General features: G+C 38.4%; 1 protein-coding gene across 1 annotated transcript; it reads right to left on the reverse strand.

Annotated features, from left to right (window-relative positions):
- Positions 1–14,466: 14,466 nt before the first annotated feature.
- On the reverse strand, positions 14,467–17,160 carry lysmd4 (LysM, putative peptidoglycan-binding, domain containing 4). The gene is made up of 3 exons (XM_059334307.1): positions 17,024–17,160; positions 15,464–15,741; positions 14,467–15,370 (listed from the first exon to the last, which is right to left on the reverse strand). The coding sequence occupies exons 2-3, from the start codon at positions 15,725–15,727 to the stop codon at positions 14,816–14,818; spliced, it is 819 nt and encodes a 272-aa protein (XP_059190290.1). The 5' UTR covers positions 15,728–15,741; positions 17,024–17,160; the 3' UTR covers positions 14,467–14,815.
- Between the last annotated feature and the right edge of the window lie 1,616 nt (positions 17,161–18,776).

The raw sequence follows: 18,776 nt of genomic DNA on the forward strand, positions 1-18,776 counted from the left end.
CTGCCCCTCAAATTTTTGGATCACCTCACTCAAAATGCGGTTTTCCATTTAAATATTTCATTATTTCTTTCTGGAGTGCAATATGACAGGAGTTATCTACACTATTGTTTTGTTGAGGGTGGGAACTTGGATTTCCAGTTAATTAATGCTGCCGCTGTCATTATGAATGGTATCGACTTAATTTCATCGTTATTTAGCAGTTCTATTTCCCAATACAGATATTCAGCACTCTAGTCTAACTTCTTTCTGAAGACTTTCTGATATATATTAAACATATCACATATAAATATAGAAAACTCAAAATTGTCTGTCAAAATGTGCATGTTTACTGCTGAAAATTTACCGTTGAAATATTTTAAAGAATAAAGTAGTTTAAATTGAAGTGGCAGTGGAAGTAAAGTGGAAAAACTGAAGAAAGTTTCAGTTCAAATTGAAATGCTAAACTGACAGTGATCTGTCCTTAGATTTAAATGCAGAATAAAGTTGAAGTGTCGATTCAAGTGCAAGGCCCGAGTGAAGTTGAAGTACCGGTTGAATTAAAAGTGCTGAAAGCAGATTAAATGTCAGTCGAAGCATTGGTGATACAAGTGGAAGTCTTGAAAGAAATTATTGTCAGTTCAAGTGTATAAAACGACGAATGGCAGATGTCAGTTAACGTGTCAGCTGAACTTTAAGCACTGCAGCCAGTCAACATAAATCATGCATCGTCAGTGAGTGTTAGAGGAGCTGGAGAAGCTTCTTTTCTGTTTTGCTGCTATAAGAAGACTTGAAGAGGAGACTGAAAGGGTTTGAAGTGTCACTCATAGAGTAAGCATTGAATACAGTTGAAATGTCAGTTGAAAAGAAGGACGTGAATGCAGTATAAATGTCATGATGTGTAAGCGCTGGAGTGTTGAAACGTCAGTTGGCATGTCATCCCTGACAGAGAAACTGTGTCACACCAACAACACATACAAAGTATTGATAGTAGCCTTAAAAATTGAACACTTTAGGCATTTTGAACATCTATTATATTAAAAAAATAGAAGACAAAAGGTACTATGAAGTCCATAGAAAAGAGGTAAATAAAAAGTGTATAAGGACAAGGTTCACTGACACACAAATAAACAATAATGTGGAAAAGATATTACATGAATGCAACAAATATTGGGGGATATTTGCTAATCTATGTGCTGAAAACATCAATTTGAATATCCTCAAACATTATTGTGATTTACTCTAGTTTTCAATTTGCATATCCCTTCAGCTTTTATCAGCTTCTTCCACTGCAACACAGAGGAGAAAAGAGAAGTAAACATCAATACATGGAAAACCAGAAGCTTATTCAAAGGAAAGCGAACAAAGTTTAAATCATTGACAGCTCTACTATAAAAAAAAAAAAAGTCAAGTGATCAGCTCATCAAACTTCAGATTACATTTTTTTTCCTTCTTCTAAAACACACAGTAGTTTGAGGTGCTAATCTCTGTGGGTTTGCACAGCGTCTTAGCCGTGCAAATGAGAACAGATCCTTCTTCGAAATCTCCATTCCAACCTGACAAGTTTAAACAAAGCAATTTCAGGCCCAACTGCACCTGCAGTATTGACGTGCCTCGTCAGGGGTGTCTAGCAGGAAGACAATAATTTGTCTAGTAACACGACTGAAATGAGCTCAGAGTCTGGATGCTGTCGGCTGGGGGCAGAGTGACAGCGAGTAACAGCTTCCTTTATAAAGGACATCTCACATTAAGCCATTTATAGCCAACACACAAACTACACACTAGGATTCATTTACCCGCTCTTATTTAATATACAGCCTAAGTACTTTTATATACAAGTTTATCATCAATTATTATTTTGATTGTAAAACCCTAGCATCAGAAATGTGTTTCATTAAAGAATAAGGCTGGTGATATTCTATAGTTTGTTATTGTCAACACATTCTATGAATAGGTCAAACAAATTAGTCCCTAGCTTCTCTGTGGCACTCAGCCCCAAGCCCTTTTTTTTCTCATAGGAGACATAAATCACAATCTCAGTTTTTCAAACAGGAGTAAATCCGGATCTGGTTGGGGACTATTTTCACACACAGATTTTATGTACTAGAAAGTATTTAAAGCAGCTGGACGGAGTATATTATCAACTGAAAATAAACTAGTGCCCAGGTTCATCGTAATGAAGAAAAATGTCCTCCTGTGCAAAGCTGTGGCTCAGTGGTGTGGTTTTGAACATCAAAAAAAGTCTACTGCACTGAGGAGAAATCTCTTCACTCAGAAAATACTTCTTTAATTAATGTATTCTTTCTTTCTTTTCATGAGATTGGTTTTCAATTTGAAAAAATAAAGAATATCACAAGACATATCCTTTAAAGACATCAAAGAAAGACAAAATGTTTATTACACTTGAAGTTTTCATCCGCTCAAAAAGGTCCATTATTAGCACTTTTAAACCAAAAAAAAAGAGAGGATCAGTTTTCACTTCCTTCAGTGGGCCTGAGGGCTGAGGTTGCTAGGCGATGGTGGCTATCTCGGTGGTGACGTGATTCCCCTCGGGCCTGATTCTCACTCATTACCTCTCAGACAGATACAGGGACATGTGCATACACACACACACACACACACACACACACACACACACACGCACACACACACACACACGCTGATATCCAGAGGTCTTTCTCTCACTCTGCTGTTATCTCTGGGAGGCTGTTGTCACTCACTCATTGCTGTGCTGAGAGGAGCTTCAATGGTCCGACCTGACGAGGCTTAGAAAACACCTCGGAAACTTCTCTGTTGTCAAGGAGAACCAAATGGTGACAATGAAGAGGCCTTGGCAGCAGAAGCACCTCCTCTGTCCACTGCACAAACAAGTTGTGAATAGAAGGTGTAGAGATTTATTTTGAATTACAAAGACAGATAAAACATCAAGTATAAATTCCCCTTTGAACACTTAAGCATCCTGAAAAGACAGCTACTTGAAGGTTCTTCACATTCCTGAGATAAAATGTTGTCAGAAGTCAACATGATATCCAACTTAAACGACAGAATAAGTTGTTTGTTATAACCACCCATAACGACCCTTATGAGCATTTCCCAGTTTGTGGTACAGAGTGGAGCGTTCTAAAAATAGTGCACCAGTCGCCAGAAATGGTAGTTAATCAAAACTACTTAAGCACAGCTGTGCTTTGAGCTTAAAGCCAATATCGATGATATCATCAAAGTCATAGAATACATCATCTGGGAACCATGAATGTTTGTAGCAAATGTACCAATCCATCCAGTAGAATAGATAAGTGAAAATCTAGACCAGGTTATGGCCCTAGTTTGAAAGTTTGAGGTTCACCTAAGTCATTAGGGTTCATCATCTGGGGACAACCAATGTCTGTACATCCATTCATGGCACAGGAAATAGTTTTATAAATGAATAAAGCTCCCCCTCAGAAGCTGTTTTTTCTTAGTTCCAGGTCAACGGCGTCATGAAGTCTCAGAATTAGTCCTTGCTCAATGTTTTCAAGTCTGCAGTCTGACTAGAGAGGACTGCCAAACATATGTCAAGTCAAACTAGGAAAGAAGAAGTCAAGCTGAGGTTCACCACAACATTTAATCTATATTAATACAAAATATCACACAAAACACTATAGTCTGATCATGGACATGCTGGATTGAGAATCAGCAGCTAGCCTGTTTTATTCTTGGCAACCTTTCAGCTGTTCACCTTGTGTTTGTTTACTGTTCAGACTTTTACTTTTCAGCCAGACAGTTGTAACATTTTGTCAAACAGGACAGCCTCAAACTGCCTAAATTAATACTTGCCAGCCAGTGTTTCACTTACTGACAGACTCAATGACTGGCTTACTGACACAAATGTAAAAGTACTTGTTACAGAAGTCCACATGGAGCTAAAAGCTAAAAGCACACCTATCCACTGATCTGAGTGGCTTTGCAAGTGTAGAACAAAGTCTGACCTTTTGCATCAGGTTACAGTGTGTTGCGAGGCTTCATTGTCATCACATTGACACACGCACACACACACACACACACACACACACACGCACAGCCTGTGTACATTGTACCTTCAAGCATAGAAAGGAATCATGTTTTCCATTCCCCTACTCTTTCTCCACTGCAGCTGTATCCATGGGAGCACAAATCAGGTCAGAAAAACATATCAACTCGAGGAAAATCATATCAATTCCACACGGAGGAGAAAATGAGTAAGTGTGATTTTATAGTGCATTCATACAGCGAGCGCTCATATTACAATCAAATTAAAGAGTTGCGACACAAGTCGGGCAAGTCAAATGTTTCTCCATGTATCAAATCTGAAGTCATCAAAAATCCCAACTATAAATAGACTTAAGTACACGCATGTAGTAACTGCTGTCCTCATTCAGAGTCAAACCAGTTAATATTTGTATCCGTTTACACAGATTTCATCACATTTTTGCATTGAATAAGTTTTTCCTATCTGCCACAGCAGCCTTAAATAAAATAGCTCATTAGCCATTGCGTGTATAGCTGTATAGATCTGTATGTGTCTATGTAAGTGTATTTGAGGCGTAGCTAAACTGTTTTTTTTTTAATTTGAAACATGTACATGTGCAAGCTGTAAAAACACATTTTCTGCAATAAAGACTTTAAATTCAAGCCACTTGGGTGAAAGAAAACACTCTTCTGTAGAATATATTTTGCAAGTTTGTTCATCTTTCATTTGCTCTAAAAATAAAAAAAAAAGCCTGACTCTGCATAAATATTTTGCAGAATTAGGACAGACCACAGCACAAATCTGAAGCTCAGAAGTCTATGATCTTTCTCTGTACACAAGTCTGGGGCTGCTAGTATGTTTATCACTGAGCTGAAAGGCACAGGGAGAGGAGTGTGCTTACATCTCTCAAGTGGCAAATTCCACTAATCCTGATTGCTATCTTGGTGCTATCAAAGTGTTGTGCATCTACACGTGCCGTTTAAAAGTGTTGATTAGCTCACTTTACTGATACATAAGTGCCTCTGTGACACCCTTCATCAGTGCTGATCAGTGCTTCTCTTATAATGCTGAGGAATGGCACGCCATTACATCCTGTGTCTTTGTACCAACGATTACAAAAGGACAAAAGGAAAGGATATTATCATCCCGTAATAACTTGCTCCAGAAACGTTTGACAGGCAGCACACATTAGCGACCTACTTAAATACATTTTTTTAGCTCAGTCAGATGCTTCACTCAGATTCTCCTGGCGCGTCGGTTATCTTTTTCCTAGATTTAATGGTTTGGCCTTTACATTTGTCTTTGACCATGACGGGTTTTTAGCCTGACTCAAGAGAGGGCCATGTCAACCCACCACTTTCTTCTGGATTGAAATAGCTCAACAACTCTTGGATCAATTGGCATGACATTTGGTGAGGACATTCACAGTACCCAGAGGATGAATCATGCTGATACTCAGGCTTTTTATATAGTGCCACCAGCAGGTGTCAAGGGCTGTTGGAAGGATTGACATCAAACAAACAGCAATTTAAGGTCAAAATAATGACATTACTGACTGTGCTAAATAGCACTAATAACACACTAGACTAGGATGGAGAACATAGAAAACTTCTTCAACTGTTCAACTTAGCTGCTGAACCTGCTTAACATGCTAGTATTAGAATTTAGCTCAAAGCACCTCTAGCTCTTGCAGTTTTGTTTAATCAAGGTCAGGAAAAGGTGTTTAAAGGCAAAATGAGTAGGATTTTTCCATTGTACTTTGTAAACACAACATTCCAAGTTGGCCCCTCTCCACTGGCCCAGTAACACCAGAAGAGCTCGCCCCCTAAACCGCCATGTTCGCCAACAGGTGAAAGCCAATCCCAGATTCTCTCTTGGAATGAGCTTTGTCCGTTTGGCATTTCACCTCGCTATATTCATGTTTTTTAGTGCTGTATCTGCCATTTTCATAGTTTCTTCTTTAATGCGTGCTTACAATCTGGCACCTGATGTACATTTTTATAGAGTTGGGCCCACACCCTGCACGCATTGGCTGGGGGCTACACACCCAGTGCCCTAAAGTTGATATCCAGAAACACAACAAAATGAAAAGAAAATAGAAAAATCAGGCAGGGGGCAGGGTCTCTGCAGATACAGGCGCCACACACTTCTAGTGGGTTATAAGTTGTGATTTCGAGTTTACACATTGTCTTTAAGGTAAATACCACTCGCTGTGCCTTAAAATTGACAAGACATTATAGTTTCTGACACATAAACCTCTGATGATGAAGGCTACCTATTTCTAAGCTGAGAGTTTTGCGCAGCATGACCGGCTGTCAGTCAACAAAACCAATATACTGCTGCACCTCTCTTCAGTTCCAGTGTCAGAACGACCAATATTGAGTTCAATATGAGGCAGTGATGCTCTGCTCTGACCTGACCTATTGAGTTAGATTTCTACAGATCTGCACATCCTTTGCTGGACTATACTTGACCACTTATTTTCCTGTTGTTTTCCTACACTTTTAGTTTTCCATTTCACACACAGAAAAACACACAAAACTGAACCCATTGCCCCCAGTTTCTACAATGGTTTCGATTGTTGCAATCTGCTCCAAGATGTGCTAAACTGCAAGCTTAATTAATGACCAATCAACCTGTCTGCGCACATACAAACACACAGATCAGTTTACATCTCTCACGTCTGCATCAATACAGCATCTCAGAACAAAAACAGTGAATCACAGTAGCTTGCCATCTTGAGCTTCATTTTGACTTTAAAGGTCTCACATCAGTCCTTTCACAGCCAGGTTTTGTCTGCCTCCCCAATGCCAAATAATCTTCAAGGTTACAATTCAGTCTTCGGCCTGTCTATCTGTCTTTATCTGGCCTTGGATCAGGAGCCACTCGCCAAAGGGAACGGGCTGACAAGTACTCCCCCATGTATGGCAGCTTTGTGAGTCCAGCGATGAGAGATAGATGCTTGTTCTCTGTGTCCATTCTCTTTGTTGACCAAGTCCTCTATCATGTTTGGATCAACTTTGTTTGACCTCAAACTGCTTCCCCTGACAGTCTCTATCTGCCTCTTGGTTGTGTCAGTAAAGTGTAAAATGCAGCTGCAGGATAAGATAAGATGTAGTCCTGTAATGGCCAACATTGGGGACAAACTAAAACATGTCATCCCTGATAACCCTGATGATCCCTGATGTTTTAGATCATTAACTTTGGATACATTATTTTAAGTTCTATAATCTATCTTTATACAAAGGACTTATTTTCTATACTCCAAATAAAACACGATAAAACCAACTGAAATGTCTTCTCTTGTATCTTTTTATTTAAACAAGATGGTAATTAAAAAAGCCCTTAACTTGCATGCTTTGCTTTTAATTAAATGTAATTTGGCATTGTGTAATCTTTAATACGTTTCAGATTTGACTTGCAAACGCTGGCTTTTGCACGGACGTGTGAGTAACAGCAAACACGAGCACAGCTTTCGCAAGCAAATAACTTTTCCTTTGAAAGCCTCCTCTGAGAACATCTGCACTGGAACATCTGGGAATGGCAGGAAATTCGGCATCTCTCAGCGTGACGTGCAATGAATGTTTTTCAAGTACTTCAGAGGGATGAGCAGAGTATTGAGCCCTGCAACCTCCAAACCCCTGACAGAATTTATGGAGTCCAGCAGCAAGTGGTTCTCATTACACATGTCATCTTCCAAACAAATTGCTGTACTGGGCTCACTGCTGGGGTGTTGTTTGTCTCCTGGCATAATTACTATAATATTGTGTTTTTACAATATATATGTCCACAACATTGTTCCAGTTGTTGTTAACGATACCCTTGGCGTGATGTGACTTGAATGAAGGCGACAGAGGAGGATTTTCATGACATTAACAGTCGCTACAGTGTACATACTTCCATTATCCTCCCTTATATTTCACAAAAACCACAGAACTAAAAATGTCTTTTAATAACAGGAATCCCCCACCAGTTTGAGGGGGCATTCCAGTTCCAGTTAAAAAGCCATCCAGTTTTAATAGAGTTCATCTGGCAGAGGGGAGCTGCGAATTATCCGCCAGGAATTATGGTATAAATTGTGCCTGAGACTGGAGGACTGAGCAGACTGCACCTGGTCTGACACAGCTGTTTCGCACACACACTTCTGCAGCTCAGATCCAGAGGCCTGATTTCGTGTTAAGGCCTTGAAAATGTTTCAAAGGCAGAAAATAGAAAGGGAAAAATGTCTTTCTGGCCAGTTATTTAAAAACCAATGAATGTAAAGTGTTTAATTTGGCATCCACAAGCTAGTGGAAGGGAAGACTATGAGAAAAATCAATTACTCCCCTTTTAGCGAAAAATGAAAATCTTAACTCTCTCAGTATCTTTTCAACCAATTTACACTTAATTACCTCTTATAATAATCCTTTGAATGTTTATAATGGATTCCCTGATGCATTGTTAATCATTATCTCTCTATATTGTGTCAACTTATTTCTGGTTTCATGGTTCCCAACAAACTGTGAAGTCTTTGTTTTCTCTCCAATCAAAAGGTTTGTGCAAATGAAGCAAGTGTCTCCTCTTAAGGCATACATTTAGAGGTAAATTTAATCAGCACTGCAGGTGTTATATACTATCAGAGTACTGAGAGTCCATATTGAGCCTCCTGTGTATGTCTTGTTGTGCGTCTTCGAGCCAAGCAGGTGCTCAGTTGAGTTGCATCCAGTGATTTAGAGAAGCATGTCCAAACCATTATCCTCTCTTCATCCATGCCTGTCTCGGTGGATTCTCTCTTCCTGCCAACATTTTACATTGTCCTTCTCAGCCAACAAGGACACAATGGAGCACAAGTTTATATGAGACAGTATATGATCTCACCACTTAGGATAGGACACAGTTAGGCTTTTTAAAATGTTATCTATGTTGTTAACAAGCTAATTTATAGCGTATAATAATCTAATATATGCATATGTGATTGATTTGAGTGGCATTATAATGTATCTTACAGCATATTGCTCTAAAGATTCAAGATTTAATAGTTGTAACAAAAAATGTAAGTAAAACTGTAGCACTCACTCAATTTACACTGTATATTGGTACCTAGTTCGATTTTCTGAATATATATGTGTATGGTCACTGGTGGAGAAAATGTATTACAGCATGAAAAGTAAACAAGAAAGTGAGCATTAAGTATTAAATGCAAAGTATTCATACATGTGTGAATAACTCAAATAGAAAAATGTACTTTATTTAAAAATGTTACTAACCTCCCTCATGGCCAAATGGTAGTTCTTATAATGTGACCTTTGAACAGTACGATTCATTTTCAATCAATCAATCAATCAAACTTTATTTCTATAGCGCTTTTCATACATATAAATGCATCTCAAAATAAATGAGGCAGACATGATTCCATTAAAAAGACCAAGCTAAATATCTCATTACAGTCATTATTTTGGTGATTTCTCAGTAATGTCTGACAGCATCAAAGTTCACATACTTATGTCTGGGAAATGAGGAGCACTGGTCAACTGCACATATCTACAGAATACAGATTCTAGTCACAATTTTTTAGAATGCAGGAAGAAGTACTATTTTGCCTTACCAAATTTGAACTTTTCCCCTTATCTGTTTCATATGAGGCACATGGATAGCCAAAAGCAGAAAAAAAATGTCCAAAGATTTGTGTGCATTCACTGCACACACAGCAATAGAGAGGAAACGTACAGCTAGGACACTGTCAGGAAATATAAAACCAACCGAGCTCAGACAATTTTGACGTATTCCTAAAGTAATCCAAAATATTTACCTAATTTGAGTAATCTAATGAAATATGTTACATTTTGGAGCATGTATTCAGCAATTAGTAGAATATATTTTTAAATGTAATGCATATTTACTTTCTCCAAGAATTATTAAAATATTTAAATACTATAAATACTCAAACATAGTGATGTCTTGAAGGTGTCACAAGGATTCAAGAAGCAACAATAATGAAATACTATATACATTATTTCTCTTCATACACTCTATCTGTGTAGTTTGACCGGGAGCGTCCCTTGGGTGAAGACCCCTCAGACCTCGGCTGGAATGTAAAGCAGGTGCTGCACAATTGGTTCCTCCACAGCGGGGGCGAAAGAAAAACAGCCGCGCCTGCAGGACCGTGAGTGACAGAACATCACATTCTCCAGCCAGCTGTGTCTCCAGATGATCCCTTCTTTACACAGTCAGACTTAAGGGGATAACATACTGCATGCATACAATATATTATAATATATTATACATTCAAATCCAAAGTCCCCTACATTAAAAAAAAGAAAAGAAAATCCCACTCTGGTGGTTAAATATTCCTTGATAGCATATTTTCTGTTTTCTCTGGTGGATTAATTTTCATAGCTCAAATACATGTTTCTCATAAGACTGAAGATATGCTGATAAAAACAATTTAAAAAGTCTTAGCTCTTTCCTTGACACCTTGTGTGTTCTTCGAGTGGCGCTGTAACATCTGGCATGGATTTATGCACTGAAATTCTGGCTGCGGATTCAAAGAGAAGAGTTTTTAATTGAATCCACTCCGAAGCATGTGAGACTGAAATGTCTTCTGGCGAGAACCTTGGAATACACACTCATGTTGCTTTGTCATGCGACCTCTTTCACAGATTGAAAATGTTTTTTCACTCTTTTTTTTGCTCCTTTGTCAAACTCACATTGTCTTTTCATACATGAAGAGTGAAAAGCAGCTTCTATTTTTGAAATATGGGCAGTTTTTTCCAGACAAAGATAGACTTTGACAAATTTAACACTGGCATAACAAAAATAATGTTATTTACACCCTTTTCAACAAAACCTTAGTTTATCCTTGAGTGCTTACTGCTGCCTCCCTTCCATTAGTCCAGCCCTGACCATAGCACATACCGGCACAACACTAAACCTACTGCTGTGCAACAATACACACATTCACAGCCCACAGACAGCAAATTGCTTCTCTCATTCCCCACCACGCCCTGCCTTCGTTCTCAGCCACCTGCAAAACAAACTGTGCTGGAAATTTCACTACAAATTACCCTGTGTCTGCCAAATCCCCCCAGGAGCTGAGGAAATCAAAACCCTGGATCTCCCTGCCCCCACTGACACAGACCTCAGCTTCACTCACACAGAAATCATGTAGACTGTATTTATGTTTAGAGCACTAAATTCTTTTTTTAAATTCAAGAAATGTATGTTATGTCTTTTGATATTTTCGCTGGATATGCATGTCTTGAGGTGAAAAACAGTAACCATATGAAGGTTCCCAGTTTACTTTTTGTCAACACCAATTGTAAGAACAACCCATACTTCTGTGGGCTTTGGGTCAACATGACATCGTGAAACTAAGCCTCCATTCCCACTAAGAAAGAGTGAAAACTGAGACCTGTTTCGCTTCAGGGGAAAATCAAAGGAAGGCACATACCTTAGCAGTGAATAATGATCAACAGCATAAACCCAACAGGGTTGACATTGTAAGGGCTACAGAGCCTCCTGGTGACGGTTCTGCAGAACTCCAAACAGACAGGAATGTCAGAGAGAGAGAGTGAGTCAGTGGCCGATGTGCCAGAGAGATGAGTGTTGAAAGCTCCTTGGAAAAAGGATTAGGGCTGTTTATGTTGGCCAAGTGGCCCGCTGCCAGCTGCTCAAGTGTGCAAACTTCTTAAAGCTGCAGAGCTTCGGGTTGCTCGTGAATCTTTTCACTGTATTTACCTTCCACCCAGACCGTATGGATGCTTGTGCTTTGTTCAGGGGGGAAAGCCCCCTCCGCTTCAGCCCCCAACTCTATAAAAGCATGCTCTACCCCAAAAATGTGCTGGATTCAAAACTTTCTGTGACACCACCCTCAAAAACACACCCATACAGAGTGTCCATGAATATACTTTAGGTCATGTATTTCAACTTGAATATGCAAGCAAAAGTACTCTAAATGTGTTTCAAATGTTGAGAAAAAAACCCCCAAAACACTAAACTTAAATACTGGCAACATTTTTCTGACAGAAATGCGCCTGCCAAACTGTTCCGCTCACCACATGTACCGACTAACACTAATCAGACACCATATTTGGATTGTTGAAGGTAACAATCTGATTATATTTAGAAAAAGCTGTCCTGTGCAGGAGCAGACTTGATATGGATTTCATCAAATAAAGAAAGGCAGGGAGTAGAAGTGTCCAGGTTGGAGGTAAAAGAAAAAGGGGGGTGGCCCATGTATCAACAGTAGGATAAGACTCAGCCTGGGAGCTGGCCGTACGCCAGAGCTCTGCGGCCTGGAGCTAGATCAGAGCAGGGTTCGTGAGCTGTAGTTATGAAATGAGGGTCTCAGGTCATGGAATAATAAAAGGCATAGAGCCTCTGCAGCAATAGAGCTAAACTACTAAACTATGTTCTCAAGTCTAGGAAAATACCAATATAGCTTGTTTTCCGCCTCATTTGTAGGCGATAGGACTACTGTTTAAAGAAGAGGACCCTGTACTTACATCTTCAATGGTTAAATAAAATTCCTTTTATTCATATTCATAAGACTTCTAACTTTTATTAAGCTGTCCCTGTCCGTTAAAGTGACCACAGCAGTTAAAAAATGTCACTTTACGGTGTTTTTGGCTTTAAATGTAGGCTACAAACTGTTTGGACAGCAGTGTTTGGGTATACTATCTTTCAACGAAAATATCCAGGTTCAGACTCCATTACAACGAGCACCAGCGGAGCATCCAGACACTGAATTTCCTATTAGTTTAGCAGTGCTGCTCTGCTGCTGACCTTGTGCTTCGACTTCTGCACAGAGAGGGAAAGCAAAATAAATTTTGCCTTTAGGCCTTTCAAATCCTGCTGGTTGTGTTAGAGTACAAACATATTTCATTTCTACAATGTGTTTTGTTTCATTTTGTGTATTCATTTATGATTTATAAAAACAATGGTCCATATTTAAAAAAATTACTGTGGTGTCCAAGGGTGTAAATGGCATATTTTTAATGTTTAACACATCAAAACTTAATCTCAGTCTTTCACTTGACAGAATAGGGAGAGACAGGTTTGACAGCTAACAAGGTTTGAAGACTGTTTTTTTCTTAATGCCACATCAAGCAAGACTTGGAAAACTGGCATTGATCTAAAACCTTTGTATGATGTTTGGGTCATGTGACTCTGAAGGAAATCTTTCTAAATCCGTCACATTGCAGATTCTCTTTAATGGTACACTTCGGATTTTACTGTCTATAAAAAGGAAACTGTATCCAAATTGGCAATATGCAGTATATAATTATATCCATGCTATTATTAGCTACTGATATGTTTGTTTCACCAGGCTCATCATGCAAGTATTCACACAAATTGTCGAGGTATAACTGCTGCACAGGCCTTGTTTATCATTAAAAACCAACTGTTCCAGGTAATCATTTCTAATGAATTGTAATGTATCCAACCATGCTATATATCATGATAATCATCCTATATACTTTCTTGGTCTGTCAAGTATTAAGATTGTCTGACTCCATCCCTCAAAAATCAAATACCATGACAATAGTTTGTGCATGCTGCCATCATTTGGTAGCTGTGGATATTGCAACTGATCAAAACCACATTTGTATTTAAAATACGTACTCTAGCTCTTCTATATGCATATTTAGTAAGTTGTATTCGCTGCCAATAGTGAATAGTCTTGTACAAATGCATTGTGAGTCTTTGTGTAGAATAAGGAAAACCAGAAACAAAAACGAGACACATTGACATGTCAGAAAAACTTCAGAGACACTTTCACACTATAAAGTTTGTATTCAAATAAGAACATGCTGAATAAAAACAGGTCAGGTAAATTTTTCCATCTAAACTGGTTTACAAATTGACTCAAAAATATGTCAAAATCCAGTTATAATAAATTAAAATGCTTCAGACTTTAAAAAGTGCATTGGACAAGCCATACAAATTCACCACCTGCTCATGGTGGACTTAATTACCCATCACATAATTAAAGAGGTGCAATATTACAGAAACCTGACACTGAAGGTTTAAGGCACGTTATATATCTCACACTTAATTCAGGGAACTTATAGATGACCAAATGCTATTCAAAATGCAATACTTTGTATTTTACAGATTGCAAGGTGTCAAATCACATGAAGTCTAATTCCTACTGTAAACACAATTTGACACTGTATTCAGACCAGGAGAAAAGGCATCAGGTGCATAGTAATAACTAAACAATGAACACAAATAAGTTAAATCAAACAAGGCACACAATTATTGCTGAAACACATTATAACCTCATATGCTTTTCTCCCATTTCATCATTTTTGGCATAGGTTTAAATATAAATTACAGTTTTAGGGCATATAATGGGCTTGATGCATGACACTGATTTGATGACACTTGATGTGTTGATACTGGCAACAGGCACTGGTGGTTTTGATAAAGCCTACACAGAGTGGATTTTTTCTTCTAAATAAATGTTTAATTTGCAATTATTATTTAGCTTGTGTCATGTGAGGAAGGCTAAGACACAAACAATTACTACCTCGAGTTTAGTAAAGCACCCACAGACCTATAATCCCAACAGACAAACCAAAGGATCAGGTATCAAACAGTATCAAGGGTAATATTTCAGGAAACGCTACCGCTTGACAAAATGTTAGTGTCCTAAATTGTCACAAAAATGAGAACAGGGAGTAGCCATTTCACTTTGTCTCAAGCATCACAGTTATAGTATAAAATAAGAAGTAAAATTCACAGACACATGGTGGTATTGCACTGATTGAGTTAACATTTTAAGAGATTTGGCTTATCTTGATTGTCACCTACTTATGAAACCATCAAACCCAACAGTCTTAAAAATGATTCTGGTTTTCTGAATCTGTACTATCCTGGTTCTTGCAAATACTTTCCTCCTGTACTGAGGCCTGTCCCCGAGGGGGGTGGAGAGGTGGTGGATGACTGTACGGCACCACTAGCATCTGTTGGTGAAACTACTCCATTATCTTTTGTTTTGAAATAAATTACATAAAATAACGGCAGGACGATGCCGATCAGGAGCATGGCGACCACAGCGTTCCACCACTGGATGCCCCAGTCTGCACCATGACTGGTCAGACGATTTCCTCTGAAACCAAATCGTCTGTCAGAGTTATCCAAGAGATCCTCATCTTGATCGTTCGTGGTCTGAATCAGTTTCTCAATATCGTGGTCCACCTCCATTAGAAAGTCTGTGACCTCCTGCAGATGTGGCTGAGCTCTGGCTCGGTCCAGGGGCTTCTCTGGTGTTTCAGATGAAGGTGGCATTTCTTTTTGAGGGTCAGTTAGGTCCGAGTATGTCTCTGTTAAAAAGCTGTGTTTCTGAATAGGGATTTTGATAGATTTCAGTGCAAATAAATCTTGTTCCTGCATAAGGTTGTTGACTCGCTTTATATCTGCCACCTGTTGACAGAAACAGGAATGTCAACACTTAGTATGCCACAGTATGGATCAACACCAGAAAAACATCAGTGAGTGACTATCCATAATCTTTACCTTGCAGCCATATTGCAGTGCAAGCTTGTTGAGGTTGTCACCATCTAACACCTCCCTCTCCAGCAGCTGGATGTTTCTCAGTCCGTCCTGCTCCTGGTCTCGGAAAACCCGTGGCCTCATCTCCATGACATTGAGCTCCTCATCATCTGAGGATCCAATGGACTCATTGGGTCGTCTATTGAACATGTAAACTTGGCCATCTGCACTGGCATGGACATCCACCGGGGCCTGGAAAGCCCGAGAAACGTGCTCCCCTCGCCGCATTATGAAGCACCAACCTGTAATCAAAGCAAGGATACTTTAGCTCCCAACACAGATATATGCATGTTATAGACTTATAAAAGAAATCTATGACAAAGCCCTGTTCACTTAACTGTTACATAAGCCAGTGAATCAGAGGCTAGCTAGGAGTGTGTATCAATGTATCTTTTTCAATACACAGTTAAGTGAGTGTGTCAAATGTTGGTGGAGCATTATCACGGAAGCAGAGCATGTTAATTCCATACAATCTATGGTTAATTCACATCATTATGTATTATGCTTTTAATTTAATTACAGCTGATAAACAGAGCCAACAGTACAAAGCAAAATTTCTGTCATTCTCCCAACAAGTGCAACATCTAAACACAATTTGACAGGTTATGTCAAAACATTTAAGCTCTATAAAAACTAATGTATGTTTGTCAAGTTTTATTTTTAATGTACCTTTATTAGAAATGTTTTTTATTTATATTTGAAAAAGTAGAGGTAAAATTGCACGATGTATATATATGTGTATGTATGTTTGAGAGAGAGAGAGAGAATATAAATCATTTTGCATGGTTATTCTCATTTTATCATCGAGAATATATTAAAATGATGATGCAGTGATTTTTTCCCGTACTACAGTTAGTATTTGAAAACACTGCATAGTGATTAGGGTGCTGTGCCTTTAGGTGCTGTTTAAACGAACTAACGGAATTGTGCGTTTGTCTTGGAATTAATTCTTGATGGTCTGAAAGCAAGGGCTGCACAATTAATCGAAATTTACACTATGCAAATCTCAAGAAGGCAAAAACATGTAAAAAATCTCATTAAGAATGAAATAATGTGGAAGATGTCCCGGCTTATAACGCATATCTCTAACTTAAGATAGTAATATGCATTTTTCTTTTCTTAAAATAGTAACGACACAAACTAAGGTTACACTAATAACAGTTCTGTGGTAAATCACAAACCTACTTATACGAACTCTAAACTCTAAACAAGCTGGTTTTTGAGTGATATTTTTATAGTTTAGCAAATCCTGCTGTCTGTAGACGAATCTCAGAAGTAGTAGCATTAACTTAACTTAACTTAAGCAGGTTAGCTTAAGCTTTTGACGTGCAGCATGTGTTCATCCAAACACCATGGCAGAGAGAGAGCAAGTCAGCGAACTTGTCTACTTCAGCTCCGGTTACAGTTAGCTAACTGCTAGCCCGTGTGTTTCACACCACATAACGTTAGATAAACACTACGAAAAAGAAATACAAGGTGGCAGCCTTTTTAAAACTTTGACTGCCCTGTTCCCCATTTCGTTACCTTGTCCAAATATTATGGCAGGACACCGCCTTCCCAAAGCAGTCCTCCCCGGCTTCACTTGCTATCATTACAATGGCAACTAGTGGCGCTAGCTACTGTTAGCCGTTTCCTTCTTCGTGCCCTTTCTAAAAGAAGTTGCCACTAAAAGTGCACTACCGCCACCTATTGCTCTGCAATGGCACAACACATCGACAGCAACAATAATATCGTCACTCTGTTAATAATCGCCTAAGTCATTTTTTGTCCAAATTGGGAGGTTTTCCCCCTAAATCATCTCCTCATGATGCCGACCACCTATGGTAAAATCTTCTACATCCTCAGTTGATCAGATGTGATTTTACCCCGTTAAGATAATCACTTCTTTGACAAATTGCCACATTCATAGGCATCAGATAAGAGCTCAGCAAAGAAGAGCTAGAGGGAGATTGTTTAGTTTTCAGTTTAGTTTATCAGTGTTTTATTGTTGACACTAATATTAGTAACACTTTACTCTAAGGTGTCTATATAAGAGTGACATGAATATGTCATAAACATGACATGGGATGTGTCATGAACTTTAATGACACGTTGAAGTAACATTAATGCTCATGATACTGTGTTACCATATCTTGCTTAAGTCACAAAGACATTTATTTCACTTAAGTTACATAATTTACACACAGCGTTATTACTATGCCAATAGCCATCCTTTGTTTCATCCTTTTTGAGTGAAATAATCAATAAATGTCATGTGTTACACTTTTGGTGAAGTTTTTACAAAACTTGAAAAAGTTTTTACAAAACTTGAAAAAATTAGTTAGGCGATTATTTTTAACAGGGTGACAATATTTCCAAAGAAGAACCTTTACACAATGGTTCAGTAAAACAAGGGTGATAGTTTTCAGCTGATTACTATTATTATTATTATTTGATTGATGTCATTTTGTTTGCAAATGCAGTGTGTTAAGGTTTTCCAAATTGTGTGAACAAAACAGACATAGTGACATTTTCAATTCTGATTTCTGTTGTCCTAAATTTAATGTATGATAATGAGACTTAAAGAGGAGGTTAACCTTCACTTGTCATTTTACACACACACCCATAATTGTAAAGGAATTGTTCAGAAAAACGACAGTGAGATGTTTGAGGAAATAATTATTTCAAATGTTGCTTCAGCGTATGCAAAATCCACTAGAAAGCATATTAAATATAACATAGAAGCTGACGAAACAATGACTCAATAATATGTCTTTTTAATAATGAGCTAATGACTTTATTCAATCTGGCCTCTTTGAAGGGTAATTTAGAAAATGTAATTACTATACAGTTTATTCTCTTCTTTGTTTACCAAAGACTTATTAGAACCCACAACTAAAAACTATGGTGTATGATCCCTTTTTAGATTCTTTCTCTTTAAAACTTTACATGCCAATATTTAACCAAAATATCCTCTGTGTCTGACATCTGTTGGTAGAAAGTTATCATTACACCTCATCCAAGCCATATAGGCACAGGGGATGTCTATTTTCTTCCTCTTCTCTTTCCCCCTGTAAGTTTCCCAGTACAAGACAAGTGGTGGGGAGGACAGCAACAGAACACAGCCTTGGGCTAAGAGGAAGTTGGAAAGTGAATATTTGTTTGCTCGATCCGCAGGGAAAGAAGCAAAGCGGTTTAAAAAAGGTCAGGGTAGTGGTGGTGTCTTCTTCCACTAGATGGGGCTAACGATCTTTCATTTCTTCTAACATTTGTTTAAAGCTGCTCATCTGCTTATCTG

The sequence above is a fragment of the Centropristis striata genome, chromosome 6, assembly GCF_030273125.1.
Source record: "Centropristis striata isolate RG_2023a ecotype Rhode Island chromosome 6, C.striata_1.0, whole genome shotgun sequence".
NCBI classification, from domain to species: Eukaryota; Metazoa; Chordata; class Actinopteri; order Perciformes; family Serranidae; genus Centropristis; species Centropristis striata.

What these genes read in the sequence shown, in the direction of transcription:
- lysmd4 (XM_059334307.1), bottom strand. Translation starts at nt 15,727, where the DNA reads ATGCGGCGAGGGGAGCACGTTTCTCGGGCTTTCCAGGCCCCGGTGGAT. An exon ending in CACTGCAATATGGCTGCAAG is followed by an intron (nt 15,371 to 15,463) that starts GTAAAGATTATG and finishes TTCTGTCAACAG; the next exon opens with GTGGCAGATATAAAGCGAGT.